The following is an 11,718-nucleotide window of genomic DNA, read 5'->3' on the forward strand; positions in this document are numbered from 1 at the left end:
TTTTTTGCAGCTCTAGATCAAACCAACAACTACACAAAATCTAGTGAGCGCGAAATTGCAATTCTCCTACGCCACAAGGAAATTAGCATTGGCATTGTCAAGGATAGGGACCATGTTTACACTTTCTCAAGACTTGGTGCATGCAATGAATGCTTCATTTCTTTCTTTTGTAATACTTCAAAATGGATTTTTCCTTCCCCAATTGTCCATTTTGAATGCTTCTCTTGGACAAAATTTGTAACTTCAGGATCTAGTGTGATTGAAAGAGCAAGAATGCATCAAAAGGTCAAGGTACAACTAGCTATCAATCACACTTGATAGAACTATATATGTAGCGAACAAATAGTAAAGAAGCAAAGAATCCAACAGTGCCTAACAGAAGGAAAAGGCCATAGCAGATGCAAGCCATGTAGCCAAACAAAAAAGAGGTTTGCATTAGACCGCTCATATCTGATCTTTCGAAGTAATAGAAAAAGCAGTAAGCATAGACGTAGAGGGCAGTTGAACCACCATGAAGAAATGACCTGTTCAGAGTACATCATGGGGAACAGATTAGCTTACAGTGTTCAACACCATCAAATGAAGATGCTTTTGAAAGCAACATTTTCAGAGCAAATGTGTTCAAAAAACCAAGATGCAGCTACTACGAGAGAAGGCATGTGCTTCACAATGGTTTATGAGAAAAAGTACAGACTACTAGTAAATACACATAAAAAGGGTCATGTACTGACACATCTTTAAGGTATCGGTTGTAATTTAAACAATCATTCTGAAAATTAAAGGTTTCGAGAAAATTAAGTGGATAAAGTATGTCAAATCTAAATGCTGCAATGGAGTATTATGTTTGATAGCATGTGTATACTAAGACAAAATATAGTGACATGGAAAATGCAATTTTCAGGAAAAAGGCATGATTTTCTTCTTTTTTCTTGGTTATTTTTCCCTTTTGAGATGTTTTCCTTCCTTAATAATCCTATAGTACTAGAAAAATAAACTTGTCTGCTATGCTAAATCAGATTTTTTTCTCTTTAAAGATGATAACCAAAGGCAAAAGAGTGTAGTCAGAAAACAACTAACCTCCACCACCATAGATGATCTTCAGCAGCAAGTTGAAGGTATGTAAAACCAATTGAGACGAGAGCAGTAATGGCTACAAGTAGAATGAAGCAAATGAATAGTACACCATATAATGTATACACCCTGTGACCCCATACACTGGCAAAGATGTAATAGAGCTCAATATAGATAACACTGAATGGCAGCAATCCTGCAAATGCCATTTGAGGAAGAACACCCCTATACCAACGGAGTGCTGGAATTTCTCTAGGACACTGTGTGGTGCGGCAAGGAGCTTGAAACTTGGACTTTGTGATTTTCCCAACAATCCCACCCAGCAAAAGCAATGGGAAAGCTAAAAATAGCCATATAAGAAAAATGACCACAATTGTACCCAAGGGAAGTGCTGCAGTAGAGCCATATATAGTTGCAACAGCATTTAGGAAACAAAATGCAAGAAAGAGAGGACCACCGAAGAGAAAGCCAGTTAGGAGCAGATTCCGCACCTGTCAAATCAAAAGGGAAGTTTGTTAACATAATTTAGAAACTGAAAGAGCTAATTGTTAGCACAATCAATTGAGGATCCAAGCCCTGAGCAGTTACCCAGTTGCTTCCTTCAAGTTGATGATAGAATGAAACGGCACTAAATCCAGAAATAATATTTGTTACTGCATATGTGAAGACCAAGGCAATCCTCAGAACTCCACGGTCATATGGACGAAATACACCCATAATCCCTAAGGTCATAATGGACAACACACTGCAATATGTACAAAATTTTATTACAGATAACTATAAGATTGTTCAATCTGCAACATTTGGATATATTTATACGATTGGACATCAGTCTTCATTGATACTTACACTGTAAATAGCTGTGTGCCACAACCAACTGCTGCAACAAAGAAGGACTTGTGTTTTGGGTATCGGAACACATCCCCATGGATGACCTTCCATCCTGCCTCTTCTTGGTTATCAGCTAGTTCCTCATCACTGGAGTAAATTACAAGATTGAAGTACATTAATTATATATACAGCAAACAATAATTATCATGTTGACAAGCGCCATAGAATGCATAAGTAACTCAGCCCATCTGAAGTTTGATTTCTTACTTATTGAAATCTTTCCTGAGGACCCGCACATATAATGCCACCAGACAACCAACCAAGATGAGAACTATCCAAAATGAATATGAAATACTAGACCGGTGGATGCTCATATGACGTGGCAAAATGGCAGAATGTGTGTACTTTAAAGTTCTCTCTTCAAATGGTGCGGTTGTTTCCTTCCACTTTACACTATACAAGAACTCCACCTCAATAACTTTGTCCTCTGTTAAGTCAGTCTCAAATGAGGGATCCGTTCGGAGGTTAATTTCAATTATGTGGTCACCATTATAATAAATTTCAAAATGCATCTTTGTGTATATGAAATATCTAGACCCATTTGGGCTACCATTAGCAATCTTTCCAATAAAAGCCCACATTGGCAAGTCATCATAATACATCTGTAAGTAGTAATCCTGTGCAATTACTGTTTGAAATTGAGAAACTTCTTCTCTAGTCAAGTTTTTCCTGCACAAAACTTGGGATTCTCTGTCCACCCTGAAATCAAGCTTATATGGACCAGAAACAAGACGATCTCCATTCAACACCTCACCAAAAGTTCCCTTCTTCTCTTCCCAGTGATCTGAAATAATTCAATTCAGAAAAGCAAGACATTAAGAAAGGTATTGAGAGGCAAAATATGTAGTAAGATAATGTACTATAGAAACAAACCTGGTGGACAAAATGGAAGGCTGTAATATGGATAAGTTTCACTGAAATGAATCATGAAATAAACAAAAGAGTCAGAACATTAGAAATCAATAAGCTAATTCTCTGCCTGTTACTCTGTAATAACATCAACGGACTAACAATCATTATTACATGCCTAGATGGAGAATTTAGTGACTTTGCGACAGAATGATGTGCCATAGATATCACATAATATTTAATTATCACCAGATGGGGCTATATAACCAATGACAGGACAAAGGCTGGATTAGCCATTCTTCTGGAAAATCTAAGTGGTTAATTAATTTGGGGTGCATTCGCATTAATTATGACAAAAACATTCAGGCAGAGAAAATATCTGATGCCAACTTTTACTTAATCCTATTTTATTGAAGATAAAAAAGAAACAAATGGACAAATGATCGTGCATATGAAATCTAGCATAAACCATTGATGGTGGATTACTATCATTACATGCATATGAAGTAGCTTCTTCAATGTTGCTATTAGTTTATAGAGAAGAGAACAATGATTAAGAGTTGGAATAATGCAGCATTTACCTGGGATTGCGAAATGGTCCAACCGTGTTGGCATATAGGGGCACTGGATCTCCCTTCTCATACTTGTGGGTGAAAGCATCTGACTTTGCTTCGCTAAGAATACCCATTAAAATGACAGAAATAAGAAGAAACTTTGCAGACTCTTCCATTGTCCTGTTTCTTTTAAGATAAAAATACAATAATTAAGACAAGAAATTCTCCCAAACCATATAGATGAACAGCTAGATTCATGTATCTTGGAACTAACACTGGTAAAATAAAAGTCACTAGCATGGCACAATTGCTTTTCCATTGCAATTTTTTTTAATCTATGAATAATGACTGAGCAGATTGCTTCTGGAGAACTCTATGGAGAAGATTTTTAAGTTGGAGAAGGAACATGATTGAGTCAGTAACTGGAAGTTACTGAAAGGTCAGGAAGACAATGGAGATAAGAAGGGAGGTTGCTAGGTGAGATTGGATGGTATAAGACATTAACACAATAATTGCATTGAAGATGTAAGGCATTGCTGGAGGCATGGGAAGGTTAAGTATGCTTAAGAGATAGTGCCAATCAATTTGGGGGAGAAAAGTAATGTTAAGTCAGAAAAGAACCTCAAATAAGCGAAATGCTATTTGAGGACGTGAAGTCATAAATGATACAGGATTCATGGAACATAATCATGCACTAATTGTTAGTAAGTCAGTTGCCACTTATATCCAAAGGACAGTTATAGAGCTGATTTTAGAGTAAGTTCGTCTTGTTCTAGTACCAAAATAAGGGCACTAATTGTGGTATGCCTGACTACTAAAGTTTCAAAGATACAATTAAACTAGCTATTGCATCCACAACAGGCAGATGGGAGCATAACGTTCCTTTTTCGTGATCTATTTCAATGATTTTGAGCAGCCAACTTGATTCAAAGCTTATTGCTGCACTGCCAATGTCACCTCCTTCTCTTATTACCACTAAACTTTGCAACTCAATATAGCTAACAAGGACTACATACTCACATCCACGACTAAATGAAATCTTCGAGTAAGTATGTTATGCACAATTCCTGGCCAGGTCACCTTCATCATTGGTTCCGATCCAGTTAAGCAGTACATTTCTGAGGTTGATCCAACATCCCTGTGCACTTTCCCTACTACTTCTGAAGAGGAGAATCCTTAACACCAGACTCACTAATGTGCTTCATACTTGTTTACTGGTTATTAGTTAAACGCCAGTGTCTGCTTAAGCTCCTAATGCTGTTGACTCACAAGCCATAACTTTTATCAATTTTCTGAGCGATATACATACTAGCTTTCACTAAAAAACGAAAAGAAGAATTTAAAAATTCTGTAAGTTTACTTACATTTTAAAAAAAAACATAGTGGGAAAGAAAAAAATCTGTCTTGCATTGGAAATCTACTTTGTAACCTAACTTCAAAAAAGATAAAAAGATAAAAAGTTTTGTGAAATTTCCACAAGGGAAATAGAAAGTAAAGGTAAATCTAATGCAGCAAAATGCAGTGTAGGAAACAGAAACTATCCAAGTACTATTAATAGAAAGGATTTCACTAAATCTGGGTATTTTTTTCTTAATATCCAAACCATTTTCAACTAGAAGTATCAAGAAACATACTACCAGCATGTTTTGGCCAGAATCAAATCTATCCCTTCTGGGATTTTTATTTCCTGAATATTCATAAATGAAATAGTCCACTACGTCAATAATATCTGGCATATCCTTCCCACAAATCAAAACCAAAGGTAGAACTAAAATTTACAAGCAAAACAAGTTAATGATTAACTAAATCTTTAAAAAAAAAACCCAAGCATTCTTCTTTATTTCACCAGCTATACTAATGAATTACTATATAAACAATGAATAAATAAGGATTCTTACCGAAAACAACAATCGAAGCCACCCCAGTTGCAGGGCAGAGAGAAGCTATGGTGGTGTCGTTTGATTACTTGGTTAGTAGCTTGGGGACCTCATTGTTTTTTTATCCAGACTCAGAAGTCAGAACTGTGGAAGTATGACTTGGACCGTTGAGTCGTTGACTATAAAAGTTTTAAAATGTTGTTGAAGAACTTTCCTAAGTAGCTTCCCATAGGAAAAAGCGGCAAAGGATAAAACAGAATCAAGGGAAACTTTATGGTCTTATAATCCTTAAATTCAGCCAACCTCACAAAAGCTGTAATTATTAGATATATAATTCGTATAGATTTTATAAATGATATTCTTTGTCACATTCTAAATATTTGACTGTCTTTTAGATATAAATTGTGAGGTAAACAATAACACATAGTTGCTTTCGTAAAATATTTAACGAGAGTTAAATTTAGAATTTTTAATTTTTGAAGTTTCAACTTTTTAATTATTTTTCAATTAGGGCAAAAATTCAATGACTTTTATCACCAGGCCAAATTTTTAATGGCTACATTTGAGAATTCAAGGAAATAAATTAGTGATATTACAGTAATTAACTGTTGAGAAATGTTTAATATTCTAAATCAAGTTTACTATCTTTCTAAATTCTTGAAAAAAACTGGTACACTAGTATTTCTAAACGGGTATATCATCCCTAAAGCACTTATTTCACTTCTTATTCCCAAAACAATTTGGTTATGGGACTTTTGAACCGCAATGCATTTATACCTGTTGTTTACTTTGTTTGGTTGAAAAAACTTAACCCGTTTGGATTGCATTTTTTAGGAAATTTTTTGAGAAAAAAAAAAATTTTATCGTGGCACGTTTTAGAATGTGTTATATGTGAAGTAAAAAAATTATTAAAAAATATGTAAAAGAAATATTTATTGAAAATGCAAAAATTTTTCTCTGAAAAATCACAATCTCTACATTTCAATCTCCACATTACATAAGTGACACAATAGAGAAGTAAGGTCACTAAAAACCAATACCTGTGACAAGTAATAACGGCTTAAAAAAAGTTTGACTAAAGGGATTATTGTAAATTCATTCACAAATACAATGTAGGAAATCTTAAGATTAAACCAACTCCGGAGGAAATTAAGACAATTCACCTAAAAATTTGTCTACCATCTAAGAGATGGTTAACAAATAATTCCATCAATCTGAAACTAAAGAAATTCTCCACTCCTTAGTCCTTACTTCCTAACATATTGTAGTTGGCCTTTCCTTCCCGACTTTTCCATTTTGAAATTGTCATCTTCCCGTGCCTTTTTTTTTCAACTCAAATAAGCGTGTTTAATGCTATTAGACCTTCCCCCTAAAAGTTGGCTCTTGAGGTGAGAAGACTCAGTAGCACCCACATTGGTGTCAGAGTTCAGTTACAACTCATCGGATGAAAGGTTAATCTAGTTGTGTGCAGGGATGTAATCGAGCCAAGTCAAACTCGAGTATTGCTATATTCAAACTCGACTCGACTCATATATACCTAGACCCGAGCTCGACTCGAGCTCGATCGAGTACAAAAAATCGATACTCGAAGTTTGACTCGAAGAACTCGCTTTAAGTTCGAAACTCAACTTGATAAAGCTCGACCTTTAGTCAAGCCTTATCAAGTCGAGTCTAATCAAGTTTTTTGACTCGACTCGAATGTAAATTCCGTAAAACTTATACCCATAATGGTCATTTTATAATTATAATACATATATATTATTTAAATTATAAATATGTTATTTAAATACCCTGACTCGATGAGTAGTTCGACAAGCCTCGAGCCTCAAAATATTGGCTCGAAACTCGATTCAAATAACAATCGAGTAGCTTGAGACTCGGCTCGAACTCGGTTAACCCGAGTTCAAGCCAAGCCGTTGACCGAGTTACTCGATTATGACTTGGCTCGCGTACATTCCTAGTTGTGTGAAAAGAGAGAAAATTATGACATATTTCTTAAAAGAAATTCTTGACTTCCTTGTAACTATGTACAAAATTTTTCAAGATGTTAATTATTCACTAAAATTCTCCTAAGTGGTTGATTTTGACTAGATGACTAGATTTAATTTATCCATATTCTTTGTTATCCCACCATGATTTCGATTAGGGCTGCAAACGAATCGAGCGGCTCGAGTCAAGCTCGAGTCAAATTCGAGCTCGAACTCGAGTTCAGAATATTAAACTCGTTAGGCTCGCGAGCTTGACTATATATATATATATATATATATATATATATATATATATATATATATATATATATATATAAAGAAACGTGGATCATCATTAGATAGCAAATTTTTTGATTTATATTTTTCGTTTAAAAATTTTATTTTATTTTAATTTTTTGATTAAATAGCTATTAAGAGTAAAGGTAATATTGTTAATTTGTGACCTTTGACAGAAATATGTTTTATCAAGCTAATAGGGGATGTAAGTGAGATTTTAAAAAGGTCAAGAGAACTGAGTGATATTATAAGAAATATCAGGAGTGGTTTATGAAATTATCCCAGAATAAAACCCTCGACTTCCTACCTCTTTTCTACAGCAAACGCCATGAATCTTCATCGAGCTTCAGCTGGGGCTGGACTTTCCAGCTCTATTTCTCGGGCTTTCCGACCAAGAGCAGCTTCGCTCTTTTGCTCCTCCGGACGCTCATTAAACTCTCTTTCTCAAAACCACCAAGCTACTTTTTCAGGCATGTTATTTTTCATTAAATTCCCCCATTTCGGTTCTGTCTACTTTGCTAATCTGTTGGCTGTGCATATCTTGATTAGTTTCTTAGCGTGAAATTTTGGGTTTAATGCATTGGGGTTCTTCTACATTTCAATTTTGCAGGGTTGAATCTGATTTCCTTTTTAACGTGTGAAAATCATTTGAAGATGTGTCATTTTATCTGCTTGGCTAGTAAAGTTGTAATTTTTTCCTGTTTCTTTTAGAATTTTTGGTAAGAATGTCAGGTGAAATAATTGTAACTAATGGGATTGTGTTTATGGAACTGAAATGACAATTTTGAGAAGGGTTTTGTTCGTTAGTGATGATAATTAGAGGATAACTTGTTCTTCTGGAATGGAGTTAAGGTGTAACGATGAACTGAATTCCGGAACCAAAAAGCAAATAAAAATTGAAAGAAAGGAAGGGAAAAGGAATGCAGAAGCTAAACACGAGGCTGACCTTTATTTCTTAAAATTTTATTAGTTTTCTGCATTTCTTGAAGATTAGTTTGTAATCGTTAATTATTTAAGCTAAAGGTTTGGGTAGATGTCATGCTACTACTGTTTCAATTTGTAAAGTATTTGAGAAAACGGAAGTTTGTCCTTAAGCTTTTTGCACTTTTGGGAATCTGGATGTGACTTTGGCAAGGCATAAAATCAATAGTTGGAAATCTTCAGAGCTGAGGAGTAGTGTTGAAGTAAATTCACAGTACTGACACTGGAATGGACCATAGTGCGTAATTTAATTGTATTAGACGTTCATACAGGTAACTTCTTGCTCTGGTTGGTAGATGAGCTAGGAAAGCTAAAATAGACACCAATATTGCTGGCTGCTATAATAGTTGTCAACTGTGCTTGAAGTGTTAGAGCCAATAGCTGGTTATATAATTTAGTCACTATGTCTGAAAACAATATCTGTATGCTGACTATGGCCTATTCATCACATGCCAGAAAGGTAAATGGAAGATGTCCATTTTTGGCCAATGAAAGTATTGCTTACTTCTCAAGTAGTACATCATCATCTTAAGTGGTATCTGGCTCTTTCCCTGTGCAACAACATAATTTGTAGTGAGCCAAACCATAGTTTGCCATGATGTGCCAAATGTGAATGTCAACAAAATTTTAGAGGAGAAGCATTACTTGACTTGCTACTGCCTATCTAACTTGCTTTAGCTTTAGGTTCAGAAGTGCCAACTTTTATTTATTTGATCTCCTTGATGGATAAATTCTACTGATTTTTTAGGGGGTGGGGGGATCTTAGATCCTAAATACCTTGGCAACTTGGGTAATGCATGTTTGTTCATCATTAGAAAGCAAGTGAAGAAGGGATATCGAGAGAGAGGATTGGAAAAGATTGAGCCTCTATATGAATTAATTTTGACTTAATAACTGATTTTGAAGTTAGGCAGAAATTTTTAAGTTTCATTACCTAGTAGGTTATGTAACTTCAGCATTTGGTTATGTAAAGAAAAAATGTGATGGATCTTTTTCCTTGTACTTAAAGGAGTTATCATTCCGGCTTTTATGTATCTAAGTGTGCATGATAGATTTAGATGCCATCCGAGAGTTGCTTAGATATCAAGGAGATTAGAAGTTTAGACTTTTTTTCAATTTTTATTTTAGCTCTTTGTTCTTGAATCCTGACTGTCAGAAGTGTGATAGAGCTGACTGCAAACATTGTTCCCTTCCCTCCCACCCACCCCAACCCCTAGGAACCTTCGCCTGGGGGGTCCTTATCCTAATCTAATGCTTATATGTTTCTTTGTATCAGTGCAGGCTGTCCAGACAGCTACAAAAGCAATGTGAGCAGTTGTGGAAGCACTGGGTTCTCTATTTTGGGAAGTTTGAGCCAAAATTTGGCTTCTTTGAAAGTGAAGCAGACGCCATCTTTGTCGTGTGCTCTCGCTTTTCGGAGTTTTATACATTCTGGTGATGCAAAGAAGGCTGATACCGGAAGCATTTCTAGGCCTGATACAGGTAGCATTTCTAGACCTGATACAGGGAGCATTTCTAGGCCCGAGACAGGGAGCACTTATAGACCTGATACAGGGAGCACTACTAGACCAATGGACTTTGTTAGAGGAATTATAGAGGAAAGTGGAATACGTGGATTTGGAGGATTTCCTCTTTCGCCCTATACTGTTGAGCAGAATGCTGATATCGTGCATATGAAGCTGCTTCGAAACAATACTTTTATTACCCTGACAGATTCAAAAGGAAATAGAAAACCTGGAGAGAGACTATCTGCTTCTGCAGGATCTTTGCCAGACAAAGGAGGAAAAGTTTCTCGATATGGTGCTGAAGCGGCTGCAGAACATGTTGGGCGTGAAGCTAGGAAAGCTGGAGTAAAGTCAATTGTGGTGAAAGTTAATGGGTTTACTTTCTTCAAGAAAAAGAGACAAGCAATAATGGCTTTTCGAGAAGGCTTTACACGTGGCCGGGGAGATCAAAGTCCAATAGTCTATATTGAGGATACGACTCGTCGTCCTCATAATGGATGCCGTCGTCCAAAAAAACGCCGCATATAGATGTTGAAGCTGGATTTGTAACTTTCAGCATTTTGGGATGGAGGCAATTAGTCTGATGGATAGTGAAGAATGTAGATCACATCTGAGCTATAAATAAAGAGATAGAAATTGACTCCTCCCTCCTAAAAGTGCTATCAAATGTAGGAAATGCCAAGTAGAAAGTCGAGCGCAGCCACAGGTCTATAAATTCCTTATGTGATGTTTGGTTTTTGAATACCTTAGACTTCTGTACAAGCATTGCCTGGTGATATCTTTTCTGCGTTAGCATTACACTTCTAAAGATGTTTAGAGAACTATTTACATGTTCTATGTGATTGGGAGATTTTGTTAAATCTACCATTAGTTCTGGCAGTGAATGACTCTCTTATCCGTCCTGGATTCTAAACTGCTCCGCAGTGCGGTTAGTATTCAGCAAGTGCTTGTGCACATCTTCCCTTGAAAATTCTGAATATCCTTTCTACCCTTCTGGTTGACTGCTTCCATGATAAAGGTCTCTCTCTCCTTTCCAGCAGCATCTCCTGTGCTGCTTCTTCCTTTAGCAGTTCTCTGACCATTTAAACAATCAGTCTAGCTTAGAGTTGGAGCGGTTGCATATTTGTCATTGCTGTTCTTACAAAAGCCTCGTTTGCATTTTCTTTAGGGGACACTGGGGGTCTGCTATAAAGAAAATTTTTGCTTGAAGCATGCGTCTTAGGTTCTCCGTTGCCCCAAGTGCCAATTCATGCTGACACAGAAACTAATCAGGCCAAGCCTGGATAAGAGCTCAACTGTACACGAGTGATTGCTCTTCAAATTGACTAGTATGGGCTTTTTGACGACAGTGATCTCGCTATTTCTGCCAACATCCCATCCCGAGTTTCCACAAGGACCGCAGCAATAAACGGCATATGCTATCATTTAAGGTCTACTCCGGGGGAGGGGAAGTTGTATTTTGCCAGTATCACAAACTGTAACGTGCTATGAAACTTGTCTACCAACTTGTTAACGTCCAAGCACAGTGCCTAACCCCCTGTCCCCTGCCCACTTCCACCCCTGGCCGTGGTTCGAACTTCGAATAGCATGCATATTGGGAGAATGGCTCTACACATACCTCCCAAGCTTTTGTTAGTCCAAATTTGATTAGGTGAACCCTAAAGCGTTTTTTTTTTTTTTTTTTGACAAAAACGGCAACATGTCATAGATTAAAGTTCAGATAAAT

At 36.4% G+C, this 11,718-nt stretch overlaps 2 protein-coding genes across 4 annotated transcripts; one reads left to right on the plus strand and one right to left on the minus strand.

The window, feature by feature from the left end:
* Positions 1–234: 234 nt before the first annotated feature.
* On the minus strand, positions 235–5,423 carry LOC113715529 (transmembrane 9 superfamily member 2-like). Of its 2 annotated transcripts, none has more exons than XM_027239755.2 (8): positions 5,264–5,423; positions 3,393–3,545; positions 2,836–2,876; positions 2,170–2,746; positions 1,921–2,049; positions 1,660–1,816; positions 1,078–1,562; positions 235–524 (listed from the first exon to the last, which is right to left on the minus strand). In XM_027239755.2, the coding sequence occupies exons 2-8, from the start codon at positions 3,539–3,541 to the stop codon at positions 305–307; spliced, it is 1,758 nt and encodes a 585-aa protein (XP_027095556.1). In that variant the 5' UTR covers positions 3,542–3,545; positions 5,264–5,423; the 3' UTR covers positions 235–304. The 2 variants fall into 2 exon arrangements, with proteins under 2 accessions (XP_027095556.1, XP_027095555.1); XM_027239754.2 differs by having other exon boundaries at positions 3,393–3,551.
* Positions 5,424–7,773: 2,350 nt separating this feature from the next.
* On the plus strand, positions 7,774–10,871 carry LOC113715398 (small ribosomal subunit protein uS11m-like). 2 transcript variants are annotated; one of them, XM_072070915.1, is made up of 2 exons: positions 7,774–7,976; positions 9,764–10,871. In XM_072070915.1, the coding sequence occupies exons 1-2, from the start codon at positions 7,777–7,779 to the stop codon at positions 10,518–10,520; spliced, it is 957 nt and encodes a 318-aa protein (XP_071927016.1). In that variant the 5' UTR covers positions 7,774–7,776; the 3' UTR covers positions 10,521–10,871. The 2 variants fall into 2 exon arrangements, with proteins under 2 accessions (XP_071927016.1, XP_027095381.1); XM_027239580.2 differs by having other exon boundaries at positions 7,802–7,976; positions 9,769–10,871.
* The last annotated feature ends 847 nt before the right edge of the window (positions 10,872–11,718 follow it).

This window comes from Coffea arabica, chromosome 11c (assembly GCF_036785885.1).
Source record: "Coffea arabica cultivar ET-39 chromosome 11c, Coffea Arabica ET-39 HiFi, whole genome shotgun sequence".
In the NCBI taxonomy this organism is placed as follows: Eukaryota; Viridiplantae; Streptophyta; class Magnoliopsida; order Gentianales; family Rubiaceae; genus Coffea; species Coffea arabica.